Genomic DNA, 17,425 nt, shown 5'->3' with positions numbered 1-17,425 from the left:
TCAATCTCCACCTCCATTGCCTTCCGAGCTTTCACGGCTGCCGCACAGGTGAACTCGGACTCCTCCAGCTGGACACAGGGCCGCCCCCGCCCCAGGGAGAGACGTCAGCCAGGCCCCGGGCAGCCGGAGGGCTGGACAGGGTGCTCGCAGGGGAGAAGGAGCCCAGGTGCTCCGTTCCCTTCAGACCCCCGGGCTGTGGCCTGTTGGGGCTGCGCACACGGGCGTCCCCCTGGGCAGGGAAGGCGGGTGCGGGGACCCATCCATGCCATCCTGGGGCTTGGCCAGTCATGCCGTCCGGCATGCACAGATCCTAGGAGTCCGGTGGCTATGAGCGGCTTCTCCCTCTCCCCCTCCCGTTACCTTCCTTCTCAGGTAAGGTAACTTAGGTGAGGACTCAAGAGAAAGAACTAAAACCGTAAGCGTGGTTTGCCCCCTGGAGCTGACCACCGCCTCTCTGTCCAGATACCTGGTTCTTTAGCTGGGCGATCTCCCTCTTGCTGGGTGCGTTGTTCTTCAGGTGGTCCAACATGATCTGAGCGTCGGCCAGCAGGGCCTTGGTGCGCTTCAGGTCCTTCCGGAGCCGCTTCTCGGACTCCAGGTCCCGCCGGCTCACCTAGGTGCACGGCAGAAGCTGGGGTTCTGGCCTCCACCACGGAGCCTCTTCCTGTCTTCCCCACGCCCGCTGTCCACCCCTGCTCTCATTCTCAGAGCCCCCCGAACACACAACAACAGAGGCAGTGCCGGGGTCAGGCCAGGCAGTGAGAGAAGCCAGGGTGTGCTCTGTGTGGTAATGACCCCCATTCTCCATGTGAAGACAGTGGGCTCCACAGAGCCCGGCCCCCCTCACCTCTGCCCAGCTTAGGATCCCTGAGATTCACCTCAGGCTCCGCTCACCTGGTCACTCAGCGTGGCGAGCTTGCTCTCCAGTTCCCGCTTCTCTCGCAGCACCTTCTGCTTATCTTCGTACTCCTCCTCAAGCTGCACTTCCATTTGTTTCAACTGGAGGGCCGTGGGGACAGAGGACCGTCGGTCCCTTCAGTGTCGGGTGCCAGCCGGACCCCTTCCCTTCTGGATCTCCCCACCCCGACCCTGGGAAAGCTGTGGGGCGGGCTGAGCAGACCCCGAATTCAAAGTTCCCAGGGTTTCAAAGCAGCCTGGGAGGGGGAGGAGGGATGGCAGGCCGTGCACCAGAGCCCCACGCCAGAGCGGGAGGCTTTGTTCCAGAGTGGGCAGGGCCCTGCCGGGCCAGCCTCGCTGACTGCCCAGAAAGCAGGGAGCATGCGTCCCTCAAAGGACGAGCTTTCTATATAGTCCCCGAGGGCACACATCCCAGCCAAGGCCAGGATCTCCAGTCCAGAATGGCATGGGTGGTAGTGTGGCTAAGGTAGGGAACCAGAAAACCCCTTACTTTAAAGCAGTGATGGGGGAAGCAGGGTCCGTACTGGACCTGTTACCTTCTTCTGACATGACTGCCGGGCCTCCTCCACCTCTTCATCCCGACTTTCCACCTCCTTGGAATGGGTCTGTCTCATCCGCTCCATCTCCATCTCTAGACGTAGCTTGGCCTGGAGGTGGTTGTGGGGAGGGACCAGGTTCCTTTCTGAGCAGCACCCCTGACCCCTGCCCACTGCGCCCTGATGGACAGCTCTCCCAGGGCTTGGGAGCAGGGAGTATCTCTGCCAGCACACTTCCCGGAGCCCACGCCTTGCTCCTGCCGCAGCCGGCTTCTCCAGAGAAGCCAACCCCCCTCTCATTGGATGTCTGATGCCGGCCCAGAGCAGGCTGCCAGAGGTGGGGGCAGTTGGGCAGCTTTTCCGTTTGGCCTTCAGGCTCTAGCTCTCCGAACTGACACGGTGGCTCAGCGGCAGGCCGCGTGGGCTCGTGGCTTTCCGGCCGCCGGGCAGCCTGAGCCCCTCACCACTAGAGCTCAATCCAGATTTGTTCTTGTGGAAAGCCACACAAAAGCATCATGATTTTCACACTGTGTCTGGCACAGATCAGGTGCTCACTCAACATTTTGTGAGTAAGGGAACGACCGAGTGACTACACGTGGGAACTTGCCCCCCTCTGGCTACGCCCTGGGTTAGCTGTGGGGATGGCCGGTGCCCCCCTCGGCCAGACCCTGCGCGGCACCTGCTCCAGCATCTGGATGGTCCCCGCCTGCTCATCCAGCTCCTCCTCCTGATCCTTGACTTTGGCCTCCAGGTCCCGGAGCTGTTTCTTGACCTTGGCCAGAGAGGCCTCATCCTTTGACTCTTGGGAAGAAATGTCCTGGAGCTCAGCCTCCAGGGAGACAACCTTCTGGGTGAATCCAGCAATGTCCATGTCTTTTTCCTGGAGCAAAAGAGAAGATGAGGCTGGCCTTGGGACCAGCTCTTGCCTGAGGCGGGAGGGAGCAGACGGGGCACGGATGACGGGTGGCCCACCCACCTCCAGTTGCTGCTTGAGGCTGAAAGCCTCGGCGAGGAGCGTGTCCTTCTCCCGCTGCAGCTTCTCCCGCTGCAGCTTCTCCCGCTGGGCCTCCTCATGCGCCTGGGAAAGCTCGCTGTCGAACCTGTGAGGGCGCAGGGACAGCCAGGGTGGCTCCACCAGGGCAGGGAAGAGTCTGGGTCTCCAGCACCCAGAGGCTGCCAGGAAGCAGGGCCATGGGTACGGACAGGACACAAGCAGAGGGGGACCCCTCGCATAGCCCGGAAGTGGGGGGCAGCGGTGAGGTGACATGCAGGATCACAGGCCATCGAGGCCCTGCTAGCCACCCAGTCTGGGACGGGGGCGCGTTTCACTGAGGGGGCCCTAGGAGCCCCTGCACTAGGTGAGTCGAGGAGGGGCCCACAGACCGCTTCTGGGGAAGAGGTGGACAGACCCCGCTCCATCGTTGTCTTGACCTTTCCCATTTCGACAGACCAGAGCTTGCGGGGCCAGGGTGAGGGCAGGGTGGGCACCGGAAGAGGGAGAAACGGACGCCCTGCCTCGTCTAACTCCTTTCCACAGTTCCACCTCGCCACTCCAGATGAGCAGCTGGCTCTGGCCCCCACCTCTGGGTGCCGGCCCCTGGCCAGGGCCACGTGGCCCAGCAGTACCCGCGTCCCCACCAGGACCCCGCACCCCTCCCAGCCAGAAGCCAGCAGTCCTGCTGGGCCACAGTCCACAGTCGGGGCCTCTTTCTTGGCTCCTCTACCTCCCAGTCTCCTATTTCCCCCACCCAGTGACTCTAAATAAGGAGCAAATTGCTGAAATTCCTCTTAACACCTTCCCCAAAGAGCTGATAAGGTTCCCTTCGAAAACTGAAAGGCTCCCCCCAACCCAAACCCACATCAAAAAAAAAGGTAAGCAAACTCCGGGCAGCTGAAATGAAAGCTAATGAGTTGCCCAGCAGGGCGTGCGGGAGATGGTAACTAGGCCAGGCTGGCACTGTCATGGGGGCGGGGGACTTGGGAGAGGGGTCCCACTAAGGGTGCCTCTAGTGAACGGGAGGGTGGGGGTAAAGGCGGAGAGGCACGGTACCGGAAGGGAGGCCTAAGACCTCCCAGCTCCCCTCACTTTGCAGGCGGCACCCAGCTGGGAGGACAGCAGAGTGCCCAGGAGGCCGAGGGTCACCCGGGGTCACCGGAAGGACTCAGCTCTGCCCTGCTCACCCCCTGGGTCGTGGGTGTGGGGCTGTCCCTTCATGAAGGCGCCCGGGGCCTCTGCCGAGAAGCCCTCCCCTGCAGAGGGGAACCAGGCGCTCTTTCCCACTCCCTGGGGCACCCTGCTGTTCCCAGGGTGTGTGGGTTCCCCGGTGTTGCTAATAAAGGCGTCCCATTCCCATCCCCAGCCAGGGAAATTAATTTAGATTGGATCTGATCCTGTGAGGGCTGCCCCCCTCCTTTGTGTCATTACCATAATGAGATGGAAGTGGCACGGCAGTTCAACAACATTAGTCAGGAGAGTGTGTTTGTGTGGCTGAGGCAAGCGAGACATGGCGAGCTGGGTGGGGGCAAGGGGCAGGGGGGGGGCACAAGTGTTTTCTGCACGGGGACTGGTAGAAGCTTCGTCCTTGCTGGGCCCAGGCAGGGTGACGGGCATACGCTACGGGTAGCAGGTCCGGGGCCGAGGCCTGAGCAGGCCTGAGCAGGCCTGAGCAGGCCTGAGCAGGCCTTCAGTAGGGATGGGGCCTGAGGGCTTCTCAGAGGTCGGGAGTGAGACCTGTTCGCATTCCAGGCCAAGGGACCACGTCGCCAAGGCCCCCGGCCAAATTCAGGCCCTCCTTCCTTCTCTCCTCCCCGGAGGAGGAGGAGGCAGGGAGCCCTGTCTGGGGCTGGTCTAGGAAGTCTCGTGTGCCTTGGGGCAGGGGACCCACCCACCTCCTCTGCTTCTTCTCCAGCTCGTGGTTGCGGACCTGCTGGCCCTCCAGGTGCAGCTTGGTGTCCTGCAGCTCGCCCGTCAGCCGTTGGCACTTCTTCTTCAGCTGCTGCAGAACCCGCTGGCTCTCGTCACCGTCTGCCTGCAGGTCCCCGAGCTAGGGCACAGACAGGGTGTGGGGTCAGCAGCCAGGGAGAGGCCCGGAAGCATGCGTGGAGAAGGGGGGGGGCGAGCGAGGGAGAGATCCCGGGATGAGGGATGGAGTCAGAGACACGCAGGGACCCGAACACACTCCCAACAACAGTTCGCCCTTGGGCATCCCCAGCCCCGAGGTGCTCCCAGAGCCCCGGCCCGCACTCCTTGCCCCAGCCTCACCCGCCTCTCCAGTTGCCTCTTGCTCTGCTGCTCCACCTCCAGCTTGTCCTCGAACTCCTGCTGGAGGCGCTTCTTGGTGAAGTCCACCTCGCGCATGGCTCGCTCGTACTTCAGGCGCCACTCGCCGCCTGGGGGGGGGGGGGCAGGCAAGGGAGCACTGAGCGGAGGGAAGGAAGGATGGGACAGGGAGGGGCAGAAGGCGGCCTCAGCCAGAGGGACTCAGGAAGGTCTCTGGGAGGACGGCTTCCTCCCAAGCCGGGAAAAGACCAGAGAGGGCATGTGGCTATGTGTGCTGTCCTCTCCCCAGGGACCACCAGACCGTGGCCCTCAGACCCCGTCCTTATCACGGCTCTCGGGGCCCTCCATGATAACCTCCTGCGCTTGCTGGCACCTCTACTTTCTCATCTATTTCTGTCACCGTAGCCTGGTACCAGCCCGCAGAAGGGAGGCAGGCCGGGGCCCAGCTGTGGTTGCCCGGGCAGCGGGGGGTGGTACCGAGCTTGCTGCTCAGGCCCTGCCGAGCTCCTCCAGCCTCAGACCCACCTGTGTCATCATCATCCACCTCCCCGTTGATCTCAGCTGCCCGGATGAGGCGGGCCTCCATCACCTCCATCTCCATCACCTCCATCTGCTTCTTCAGCGCATCGTACTGGGTCTGCAGAAGGGAGGCTTGTGAGGCTGCCATCCCAGTCCCTCCCTCAGGACCAGCCACGGCCCGCAGCCACGCAGACCCGGGCATGTGCTTCCCCCCGGGCAGACAGGGGTGCTGGGCCACCTGTCCCTGGCGGCGGAGGCGGGGGGGTGGGGTGGGTGGAGCAGATGGACACCAGAGCGGTGGTGGTCACTAGCACGGGCCTGCCCTCACCTGCAGCTCCTTCATCTCCTTTTCGGCTCGGAGCCTCTCGGCGGCCTCCGCGTCCAGCAGCTGGGAGGCGGACTCTCCCGTGTTACGTTCGTCAGTCAGCTCCGATGTCAGCTCCGAGATCTGGGGTTGGGGGGAGGGAGTCGCCACCAGTTGAAATGCCTGCCTCGCTCAGCTGGAACCCCAGGGGGGCCTCCTGGGCCTGGCACCCTGCACGGGTGGGCCAGTCGGCCTGGCGCTGGGAGTCACTCACCCGGGTCTCCAGCCGGTCATTGTTGAGCCGAAGCTCGTTCCGCTCCTTCTCCACCTTCTCAAGCTTGTTCCGCAGCTGCTGGATCTCCTCCTAGGGTGCAGTAAAGAGGGCAAAGTGAGCCGGAGGCTCTGTGAGAGGTTGGCGCCTGGACTCTGCACCGTTGGGGTGAATGAAGCCGGTGAAGCTTGGGCCAGGACACAGGGAATAGGAAGCCCCTGCCTCCCAGGGGCTCCTATCCCTAGACCCTTCCCCAGATGCTGAGGACGCCTGAGATTTTTATACCAAGAGGCTACCCAGCAGCTTAGCCAGCGCCCCAGAGAGATGCCTTCTCTTTGACGGGTATCGTTCAAGGACATCGGCTCTCTGGACTAAATAAAGAGCGCTTGGGAGCCCAAGACAAGCCAGCAAGACTTTTTGCCCACAGGGATGAACTAGTCCTTTTCCAACGACTTGGCCCTTCCTGAGCTGTTACGTACGTCTTTGTTCCGGATCTGCTCCTCGGACAGCTGTACCTCGATGAGGGGCCGCACAGTGGTAAAGAGTTTCCACCAGGCCCAGTCCTTCACCCCTTTGTTCTTCTTGATGTTCTTCTGCACACAGCGAATGGCCAGGTCCTGGATCTAAGTTGGGGGGGGAGGGTGATGCACAGCAGGGCTCTCAGGCCCAAGCCCAACCAGGACTTCCCCGACCCCCCTGCTCCTCTGGCCACCTGATTCCTCTGGCCACCCAGCCCTCGCTCCCAGCCTCTCCCCATCCCTCCGAGAGTGGGCGGCAGAGAGCCTAGCCCTGGGAACACCGCACCGGGCACTAACCGCTCTGCCATCATTAGGAATAATTTCATCTGCTTTATTTGCTGCCTGATTATTTCCAGCACCCTGGCCTCGATGTGCTATAAAACCTAATCTTGCTGAAACACAAGAGGCGGTGGTGCTGGCTGTTTTATGGACTTACTAATAAGAAAAGGAGTCGCTGACATAGCTCCTTAATCTTCATGGAGGAGCCTGTGATCCAGAGCCCACCTTCGTCTAGGCGCTGCCCCCCACTCCGAGCCCCAGGACCAGGCCCCATGGCCCCAGTGCTGGGCATCACCAGCACGCTCGCTGGCACCAAGGAGCTGCCCATTCCCCACCCTGGCCCAGGGCATGGTGGCCCCGGGAGGTCCCTGCTTCTTCTCCCCCAGCTGACAATAACTCCTGGTCCCAAGACCAGCCTCCTGCCCCAGCATGTTCCCTTGAACCCCCCACCCCACCCCGGGAACTCTGCTCTGCCATCTAGGCTGGGGAGTGGGACAGAGATACCCTGGAACAGCACCTTTTTCTTCTTGAAGTGCTGGCGGGCCAGGTAGCCCCTGCAGGCCGCCTGGAACAGGGTTAGGTTCCTGCTGGTTTGCTCATCCCGCTGCTCCTCCAGCCGAGCCAATGTGCCGGCCCGGAAGAACACCTGTGGGGAAGCAGGCCAGATGAAGGCGGGAGATGGGCTGGGGGCACAGGACACCAGCAGGCCGGGGAGGTGGTCCTCGGCCCTGGGAAGAACCTGAAAATCCAAGGGAACAAGAGAGGAGGGAAGGAGCAAGGAGAGGCCCCAGTAAGGCTGAGGGAGGGGGCCCAGGCCAGGGGCTGGGGAGGTTTCTCCGGAAGAGGAGGAGTAAGGTGGGAAACCTAAGTTCAAAGAGAGCTAAAAGGAGAGGGAAGTCAAAGGGAAGGTATCTGGGACAAGTGGGCATAAAGCAGCCACAGTCAAATGGGGAACAGGACACCCCTCAGCAACATCTATGGTGGTTTCTTCCCGCAGGACCGCCAGCAACACTGTCCGTGCGCCCTATGCCCACAGCCCACCGGAGGGCCCAACCGCAGGTGCCAGCTGCCTGGGATCAGGCCAAGTGGATGGGGGTGAATGTGTGTGAGGAGAGAAAGTTCCAGAAGCCGTGTGCACAGAAAGGGTGGGGCCCCCTCCCCACTCCGGCTCCTCTCAGACAGCCTCCTCTTTCATGTGCCAGCATCCCACCCCCACACACACACACCCAGGTTTCAGCTCACAAAAAAGCCAGGGGGGTGGGCGGGGGCTGGCCCAATCAAGGGACCTGTCCTACAGGTTTGGGGGCTGGAGGGCAGACGGGAGAGGAACCAGCTGGGCGCCCCCACAGCCAGAATTTCCTCTCGCTCTTTGGTGCTCTGAACTGGGGCTGGGTAAAGTCTTCCCTGCTAAGAGAAGAGGGGGAAATACATAGATGAGAGAAGACTCTGGGATCCTCACAGAGGGCAAAGAGACACCTAGGTGTGTGCCCACCTCCACCCTGCCCAGAACACAGAAAATTCCCTTCTGTGGGGCAAAGAGCACGGGAAACACTCAGAGCCAGTCTGTACAGTGTCCCTAGGCCTCCCTTCAGGGAATAAGTGGAGAGAAAGCCTACACTTTCTGCTGAGAAAGCTTTGCCTCTGGTGACTGCACAGAAACCTAGTCCCCTGGGGCTGGCCTAGGAGAAAGCCAGCTCAGGTCCTCAGCAACGCCTACTTCCCCAAATCCCACACTCGCACTGAGTGCCTGGGGTCTCCCATGGGCCTCAAGCCCTACCCGCGCCTTGATTTCTCACAATGTGTGAGCTTGAGATTCCACCAGGGGGTGGGCAATATCCAAATCCCCCAGGAGGCAGACATAGGGGCTAGTGGTCAGGGCACATAGCTGGTCTGACGAAGGCAGGAGAAGGGAGGTGGCAGGTTAGGGGCTGGAGAGTGGCCCCCATTCTCAGTGTCTCACAATGAGAAGAGAGAAGATGGCCTCAGGACTGGGGTGGGGAGCCTGAGACCTCTCTCATGCAGCTGTACCTTAGTGGGGTTAAGAGTCCTTTTGAGTATTGGGTGAAAGCTCAGGGCCCTCTCCTTCCCCAACAGACTCATCCATACAAATTTTACAAACAATATCAGGAGGCTCTCAAGATCCTCCAACACCCTGCCCGAACCCTCAGGGTCCCGTGGGCTCAGACTGCGACCCCCTCCTCTGAAGCAATACGACGAACACACGGAATCTCTGCTCACCAGCCAGTCCAACCACAGCCTAGAGGCCCCGAAATTTCTCTCCCAAATCAGATGTGAGCAAACATCCAACTTTGCCCCTAATTTCTCTCTGAGCTTGAGTGGGCCCTGCGGCTTGTCCGCCTTGGCCAGGCACCTGGGATGAAGCGGAGGGTCTGAGATGTTAGCTGGCAAGAGGACCAGCCTGTACAGGCCCTCTCCTGCCCAAGACATGCCTTGGAGGAGGTGCCACCCCAGTGCCAGCCAGCAGCAGCCCAGCCTGCTGAAGGGGCAGGAGCCCGCCCAAGAGACCGAGAGGCTGAAGCGAAGCCTCTGACAGCAGGCTTCCCAGGGAGGAAGCTCAGCCGGCAGCCCCTGAGCTGACAGATAGCTGGGGATGGGGAGAGGTTGAGTCAGACCCAGCAAGAGACCAAACCCAGAAAAATGACACGGAAAGAATGAGACCACAGAACACCCAGAGAACAAGGAAAGACACAGAAAATGACAGAGCCAGGAACTGCCAGGGCCAAAAGGAGAGGGGAGAACCAGCAGAGACAAAGATACAGCCAGGGGATGCGAAAGCGAAGGGGCAAGACTGTGACTCGGAAGACAGAACGAGAGAACAGAGCGGACAAGCGACATCAAGCCTTTTTTTGCGAGCATCCGCGTCCACCTCACACTCCCCACGAAGCCCCGGCACCCGGAGGTCCCTCCTTCCCTGCTGACAGGTGGAGAGAGGTTCGGAATCCCCTCCTTGGCTCCCAAACACCCTCCCTCCCACCACGGCCCTTGGAGCACATACGTGGAAGCCACCCGTCCAGGCTTCCAGTCTGAGGAGAGAGAGGAGAGCAGGCCTCCTGCCCGTGGGAGGGACGCTCGCCTGACCCTTTGGCGTGGAGTGATGCAGCAGACTGGCACCTGGGCCCAGGCGTGCCTGCCCTTCAGACACCACGTTCCATTCAGGTGAGGAACTGGGCTTGTGGGCAGGTGGTGGGAGCACAGCCTTACCGCATCCTGCTTGCCCTTCTGGGACCCTGGCAGCCCCGGGAGCGGGGGCGCCTCTGGAACACTCTGCCTACTGCCTTCCTGCTTTGTCCAGCTTTCCTCCTTTCTGTCTTCCCCACTCCCCACACCGGGACTCAGGCCAAGTTCAGGGCCACCTTCCAACCCACTCCCCCTCCCGACGTCACAGGGGTGTTCATGGCTCTGAATGAGTCGGTTATTCAGAGGGAGGGAAGTCAGAAGGGGAGGGCCAGCCACTGGGACAGGGCGACCAGAGTGAGGGCCGGGCCCTACCGCCCTCCTGCAGTGACCACTCACCCGGCTCAGGCCCAGGCAACAGCTGCTCTTCTCCAGGTCCAAGGACTCCAGCAGCTCTTCCACCGCCTGCAGAGAGACGCCGCTGTCAGGGAGGCCAGGGGCCGCCCCCGTCTCCACGCAGGGCTTCGCCCAGGCACGAGTCCTTCCTGGGCCTCCGTGGAGGCAGTCTGTTACTCATTCAACAAGCACTTTCGGTGGGGGCTTCCACACTGTCAGGCCCTAGGTTAGTTTCTGGGGACGTAAGGATGACTATCAGAGCAATAAGTTGTCTTTGCTGGGGAGGGAGACAAGTGAATTCGTGAAGTACACAGAGGAGGAGGCACCTAAGTCACACAGGGGACCCTGAAAGGCATCCTGGAGGAGGTGGGGTGTAGCTTGTGCCGAGTCTTCAGTTACAAGGAAGAACTAGCCAAAGCTGGGGAGAGGGCATTTCGGGCAGACGGACGAGCGCGAGCAAAGGCATGGAAGCACAAGACAAGAGAAAGGGCTGAGGAAACCAGGTAGTTCAGGAGGGAAGGGGGGAGGACGGTTAAGGTACAACTAGAAAGGTGGGCAGCAGCCAAAGAGTGGGGCGCCCGCGTGCGCTGGGAGCCCCTGGAGGGTTCGGTCAAGGAGGAACAGGATCGGATCTGCATTTTCCAGGGATCCCCCCTGGCACATGAGGGGAGAATGGACGGAGACCCCCCTCAGGCAGCTACTGCAGGAACTCAGAGGAGAGAAGGCCAGAGCCTGACCCAAAGGGAAGAAAGAGGCGGAAGTGCCAGAGATGTGAAGGAGATAGAGGGGGCAGGGCAGCCGACAGGGAGGAATCGAGGGACACCCCGGCACCGGGGCTTCTCACTTATGTAGCTAAACAGATAATGGTGCCACTCCCCAAGGCAGGAAACGGAAGAGCCAGAGTAGGTTGGGGAGGGGATGGAATCGGTGTGGTCTGAACGTGCTGAGTTTGAGGCATGCAGGTAGAAAAGTCCAGAAAGCGGCCAGACAGAAATGCACGTCTGAGGTTCAGGAGAGAGGCCTAGGCTACAGGTATTGATCTAGGAGTCGTCGATAGGTATGTGGTAATTGAAGCGATGGGTGGGAATGAGGCTGGCCGGGGAGAGGCTGTAGACTAGAAAGCACAGACGGCCAAGGACAGCGTCTTAAGGAAGAGAGAGACCTTTACTTCAGGGGCCGGCAGAAGAAGGGATGCTCGGAGGGACAAAGGCAAAGCCAGGAATGGCAGCAAGGAAGCTGAGCAGAGAACAGAGCTGTCAAGAGAGTCAGATGTTGCCAAGAAGCACAGTAAGGTGGCCATTAGCTCGATGGGCGACAGAAGACCGGGCCCAGGGTGGCGGGGCGGAGGGACGGGTGGCGGCGGCGGGGAGGGGGCAGGCGGGCGACAGACAACTGTCTGGCGTGAGAGAGCGTTGATGGGAGGCTCCTTTCCAAGCACACTATCTGCAGGATGTTTTTCCGCTGAGAGGAAAGAGCCAGCGGAGGAGAGGCTGAAGAAGAAATGGGAGAGAGAGAACAGTTAGCGCGGATGGAGCGGGCCTCCAGGGAGCCCCCGGGGAATGGATTCCAAAGCACAGGAGGAAGGGATTGGTCGAGGGGAGGGACACCCCTCCCAGCCAGACAGGAGGGCTGAGCAAGAAGGCACCCGAAGACAAGAGTCCACAAGGCAGTGGAGGAAGTTGGAGCCTCAATTTTATGACCGGTTAGAGGCAAGGTCAATTGCTGGGCAGATGGCCTGGGTAGGCAGGGTAGCAGGGGACTGGAGGAGAAAGACGGAGAACAGAACAGCAGGGAGGGAGCCTGGAATAGGGGCCAGGGAAGGATGGGGCATATGAGAAACATGCTGGGCCATGGCAAGGGCCCAGCTGAGGCTGGAGACCATGCACCTGTAGGACTTCAAGTCCACCCAGTTGTGTAATTTTCTCCCCTAGCCCTTGGGAAACCCAAACCGAGGAGCACAGATGCCCGGAGGCTGGCCCTTCAGTGTGGGGGTTGGGCAGGGCAGGTGCCCCAGGAGGCACAGGAGAGCTGAGGGTGATGAAGGCCAAGTGACCGGAGGGCAGGACCGTGGCATTGAGGCGAGAAGAAAAGAAAGTCAGAAGGGAATGGACAGAGCAGAGAAAACGCAGTGGGGTCCAGACATGAGAGGTCTCAACAGAGTCAAAGAGCAGGTGTCCTGAGAGGAGGAGAGAAGTGAGGTGCACAGGTTAGGAGGCTGTGGGCAGGGAAGGCCATGATGGAATTGAAGATTTCCGAGGTGAAGCATTTCCAGGGGTGACAAGATCTGGGTGTAGCTGTGAGTGGGAGGCTGGAATAAAAGTCAGGGGTCAGAGAGAAGGGGGTTGTGGGGTGGGTCATCTACACGCACACCAAGGTCGCCCAGGACACTGGCAGGTCCTGGATGGAGAGAAGTTTTTGAGGCCTCCAGGAATGTGGGCCTGTGACTCAGGAGGCAAGGGGAAGGGGGCTTTCTGCCCCCTTCTGCAGAGCATTCTCCCTCTTAGGGAAATCATCCCAAGGTCTGAGATGCCTTCAGAGTCAGGCCGGGCGCCTGAGGCCAGAGCACGGGGGAAGGAGGCTTCCTCTGCTCAAGGAGCCCTCTGGCTCTCTGAGGAGCTGCCTCTGGGTGGTGACAGCCCTGTTTTCAGCAACCTGTGCTGACAAGGGGCCTGGGAGCCTTCAGCTTACCCTGGCACCGGAAGGTCTTGCCATATCAATCTTGCCCTGAGGAGGGATGCTTGCCCCACCCCTGGACAGCTTCCTGCTGCAGGAACCATCCCTGATGTGGAAGTTAAGGCCGAAGGGCCCAGGGGATACCAGTGGTAACCCCTAAAACACGAGCTCTTATCTGCCTCCTGGGAGGCTCTTAGATGGCTAGCTCACCAGAGAGCGGAGACCCCCAACTCTGGCCTCCAAAGAGGGTGAGTCTTCTCTGATTCCTACGGGCCACACCCCAGGCTGCCTTCTCCCCACCATCCCAGCTTGGCTGCCACGCGCCCCTGTGCTGGCCCCGGGTGGCCAAAACCAGGAGCAGGAGCACGGGCCAGCCGGGCTCTCTCTAGGCAGGGAGGGGCGGCTGCTCGGAGGGGTCCGAGCAGAAGGAAGGGGGTCTGGTAGGGCTCTGGGGCCCAGACCTACCCGCCTCTCATCCACCACGATGTAGTTGCGCCCATGTTTCTTGGTCAGGTGTGGGGCCAGGACGTCGAAGCGGCGGCGGAACTCGGAAAACACCATGTGGTCAGGGTAACCTAGAGAGAGGGCAGCCCAGAGCCAGTTCACACTCGGACACAGTTACCGGAAAGGGCAGAAGCTGCTGGGGGAGGAGAGCCTGAGGCTGAGGCAGACCTGGGAAAGGAGGTGCGGGAGGAAGAGGCAGGGGTACGGGACAGGAGTCTGCAGGATAGTTAGGGCTGCCCTCCCACGGGGCTGCACGGTTACAGTGGGAACGGGTTCCTTTAGAAGCAAGTGCCTTGTCAGTGAGGTGTGCGAACAGGGGACGGCTGCCCACCTGGAAGGGATGCTATGGAGAAGAGAGATGCTTTCTAGCCTCCAAGTCTATGACTCTGCTATACCCAGAAAGAACAGTGTCTTCAGGACTTAACAAGGAAAAAGAAAAATGGGCCACAGAGAGCAGCCGAGAGGAAAAGGGGCTTGGGGTCGGAATCCCGGCCCCGGCTCTTGGCACCATGTGACGAGTCACTCAACATCTCTGACTCTTGCTTTCCTCATCTTTCAAGGGGGGACCTGCCGCTTACCTTGCACGGTAGTCATGGGGTTTGAATGAGAAAATATGTGGAAAGCACGGCTTGGCTCACGTGGTGGGTGTTCAGTAAAATGCTCCTTCCTTTCCCCAGTCCCCTGAAGCAGAATACGGAAGGGGTACCCTTCCTGCTCCCATCCTGACCTTGAGCCCTAGGCCGGGTGACCCAAAGACTTCTAGATTCTCTTTCCCTGAAGAGCACTACCTCGAGCAGAGACCTCCCTGCTGTATAGGCTTGAGGCCAGGACAAAGGTCAGATGGCTTCAGGCTTGGAGCAAGGTCGGGATGGTGGCTGGTAGGAGGTCATCCTGAGCCACCTGAGGGCACCAGAGCGCCCACCACCACAGTGGAGGCCTGAGAGACCCACTCATACACGTTCACAGAACTTCAAACCGAAAAGGGGTCTTAAGACCAGATCCAACTCATCTTCCAGGCCTGGGAACTGAGGCCAAAGAGGTGGACTGACGGGCTGGCTCAAGGTCACAAAGGCTGCAGCTGGAGGCAGAGTTGGACTCCAAACCCGGGCTCTCGAGAGCCCGTCGGGGGCTCCCTCCACGACACCAGCCTCACTAGCTCTGGGAAACCCTCCAACTGGGAGAGGAGGCTGATGCATGTGCCCGATAATTGAAACAGGAGGCGGGGGCCGCTGAGGGGCCAAGACAAAGTGAGCTATTGATTGTATCTGAACTGCAATTAAATTGATGGGCCAGGATAGCAGGTCTGGACGCCTGGCATCTTAATTAATCATCAGCGCTATCGATGGTGGCTGGGGGCTGGGCGAGGGGAGGGGGGCCTGCTGCTGCTGGCCTCATCGATCTGCTTGTTTGAGTAAAGCACATTGATTTCGGTTCAGAGCGGTAACAGTCTGGTTTTGAAATAATAAACACCAACTCCATATCAAGACGTGGGGACAGATCGATGACTTATTTCGAGCAGGGCAGGGAGCCTGTTCTGCGGCTTTGACTGCTAAGGAAAAGTGATGATGTCCATGGGGGTGCCTCAAGAGGACCTGGCTATGGGCGGGTAGGATCCTGCCAGTTCTCCTATCAAAGCAAAAAAGGACAGAAATCTGGCAGCCTATAACTTCTCAGGCAAACGAAACCCCACTCGAGAGGCATGAACTCGGAAGCTGCTCCACGTGGGTCAAATCTCACTCTGCCACTCATGAGCTGTGTGACCTTGGGCAAGCCACTTAACCTCTCTGAGCTTCAGTCTCCTCATCTGACGACTGTCATAGTACCAGCATCTCATGAGATGGCTGTGGGGATTAAAAGAGTAATGTGTATGATGAGTTCAGAACGGTGCCTGGGAGCCTATAAATGCTCTAATGATGTTGAGCAGTTGCCCCTTGAGCAACATGAGTTACACGCCCCGTGCAGTCGAATATCCAAATATAACTTTTAATTCCCCCGAAACTCAACAACTAATAAGCTACTGTTGACCGGAGGCCTTACTGATAACACAAGCAGTCGACAAATAACACATTGCTGTAGGTGGTGTGTAGGACATACTGTATTGTTACGGTAAAGTGAGCTGGGGGAGAGCAAATGTTATTAAGGAAGGCAGAAGGAAGAGAAAATACACTTACCCTACCGTACTACAAAAAGCCCGCCTGTAAAGTGGGCCCACACAGTTCAAACCCAAGTTGGGCAAGGGTCAACTGTGCTATTACTCTCACCCTTTCCGATCCCTCCTCCAGATGGGTCCATAAAAAGGATCTGGCTGACCTTTCTTGGGAATTTTAAGTACCTCAGAAAGATTTAGCACCTCATTTCTCAGTGGGGGGTATGGCCCAGCCTGCTCTCGGAGGTAGTTAGCGTCACTGAGCGGAAGGCTCTAGGTGAGCACAGGTCGGCTGCTGTGGGCAGAGCAGGGAAGGGGGGAGGGGGGTTGTGTGAACAGAGCCTGTGGGGCAGGGCGGGGAGGGGGTGAAGAGGACTGGAATACAGAAGGGAGAGGAGGAAGAAGGGAGTCAGCCAGGTGGAAAGAAAAAGAGAAAGGAACAGACTGGGCTGGAGAGACCACCCCCCAGCTCCCCGCTCCACCCCCGCCCCTCCCCGAGCAGGCACCACAGCAGAAACGAGATCCAGGGCAAGACCAGAGACAGGAGGGGAGTAGCACCCCTCTAGCCCCACGGGTCCCATTTGGAAGGTGGGGAGGAGCAGGAACGGCTCCAGAAAACAGGAGCAGGAGTGGAGACGGAAGGAGGCCCCACCTTGGCGGTACATGCGCATGGCGTCCAGCAGGCGGGAGCCCCGGAGCTGGGCGCGCAGCAGGGGCACGTCCAGCTGCAGGAGCCCAGCCTCGCAGTGGTCTCCCGAGGGCAGGTCCAGCTCGCTGCTGCTGCTGACTCGGCGGGAGGATGCGGAACGGGGCTCCCCGCCCCAGCCCTCTGCTACAGGCAGGAAGCAGTGCACGAAGTGCAGCTTTGATTTCTTGACGGTGTCAATGAGGGCATCCTGCCAAAGGGAAAGGGACGGGCCTCGGTGGATTCTGGGGTCCCGGCCCGTGCCCAGGACAGCATCTCCTCTCCTCGCAGGATGGCAGGTGTCCTGCCGCTGGCCAAGACATGCCAAGCCTGGCAGCTCCACCCTCATGAGGCCCGAGGGGCCACTCAGGTGGCAGCACGGAACAGAGGACCCAGCAGAGGGGGATGCTGAGTGGGTACCGGGTAAGCCGGGTGCTCCCCAGAATGGCCAGAGGAGCCCCGAGAGGGCCATGGGGCCTGGGCAGGCACACTCACCACCTGCAGCTTAATCTGGATGCACAGTGACTTCTTCTTGACAGCCGCCATGCCTGTCGTGAAGGTCTTCCGCATGCTGGTGGCCCGGCGCAGCGCCAGCTGTGAGCCGCCCTCCAAGCCTGCGATGGAGCCTGATAGCACCGTGGCGCTGCCTGCCCGGCCCAGAAACAGGCTGCTGATGATTTTCCTACCAGAGGTGGACGGGTGAAGGAGGGAAGGCAGTCACTTTGAGAGACTAGTAGAGGGTGTCCTCCCAGGTCCTAGGACACCCCCAAATCCCCCATATGGCCGTGACCAAGGGCCTGGGGCTGCATGCCCCACACCCTAGAGAGAAACTGGAGGGAAATCTACAAATAGGAAGAAGAGAAAACCAGTGGGGGGGGGGGGGGAGAAGTGTGATCTCTTCTCCATCACTAGGGAGGGCCGAGGTCCAGGGGGGCAGGAGAGATTAGAGCCCAGCCCTCTCTACCGTACCATATAATCTGCGTATGACATCTACTGGTTGTTATCTGCCTCCCCCCACCCCCAGTTGGGCAGGGAGTTTTGTTTTATTTACTGCCAGGTACATAAAAGAGTACGCGCCCAATAATTATCTGCTAAATAAACAAAATGGATGACAGGCCTTATGTGACTGAGGGGTTTCTAAGGCTACTCCTGCCTTCTTTTAAAGTTTTTATTTGATCTTACTTTATTTATTTATTTTTTTTAGTAATCTCTACACCCAATGTGGGGCTTGAACTCATGACCCCAGGATCAAGAGCTGCAC

The 17,425-nt window shown here is 59.8% G+C and overlaps 1 protein-coding gene across 1 annotated transcript in view; it reads right to left on the bottom strand.

Moving 5' to 3' along the window:
- The window catches only part of MYO18A (myosin XVIIIA), a 78,409-nt gene that overhangs the window by 1,569 nt on the left and 59,415 nt on the right, over positions 1-17,425 (bottom strand). Inside the window, exons 19-35 of the mRNA XM_073879579.1 lie at positions 16,660-16,846; positions 16,132-16,375; positions 13,295-13,404; positions 10,160-10,225; positions 7,143-7,271; positions 6,308-6,451; positions 5,832-5,921; positions 5,582-5,701; positions 5,260-5,371; positions 4,717-4,844; positions 4,344-4,498; positions 2,431-2,554; positions 2,134-2,334; positions 1,455-1,565; positions 895-999; positions 467-613; positions 2-68 (exon numbers count right to left, since the gene is read on the bottom strand). Of these exons, the coding sequence (XP_073735680.1) occupies positions 2-68; positions 467-613; positions 895-999; positions 1,455-1,565; positions 2,134-2,334; positions 2,431-2,554; positions 4,344-4,498; positions 4,717-4,844; positions 5,260-5,371; positions 5,582-5,701; positions 5,832-5,921; positions 6,308-6,451; positions 7,143-7,271; positions 10,160-10,225; positions 13,295-13,404; positions 16,132-16,375; positions 16,660-16,846 (2,240 nt within the window). The remainder of the gene's footprint in view (position 1; positions 69-466; positions 614-894; positions 1,000-1,454; positions 1,566-2,133; positions 2,335-2,430; positions 2,555-4,343; positions 4,499-4,716; positions 4,845-5,259; positions 5,372-5,581; positions 5,702-5,831; positions 5,922-6,307; positions 6,452-7,142; positions 7,272-10,159; positions 10,226-13,294; positions 13,405-16,131; positions 16,376-16,659; positions 16,847-17,425) is intronic.

The sequence above is a fragment of the Callorhinus ursinus genome, unplaced genomic scaffold (genome assembly GCF_003265705.2).
Source record: "Callorhinus ursinus isolate GAN/ISIS: 27379988/994484 unplaced genomic scaffold, GSC_fseal_2.0 scaffold34, whole genome shotgun sequence".
Classification (NCBI taxonomy): Eukaryota; Metazoa; Chordata; class Mammalia; order Carnivora; family Otariidae; genus Callorhinus; species Callorhinus ursinus.
This window is presented reverse-complemented; position numbering and strand designations above follow the sequence as displayed.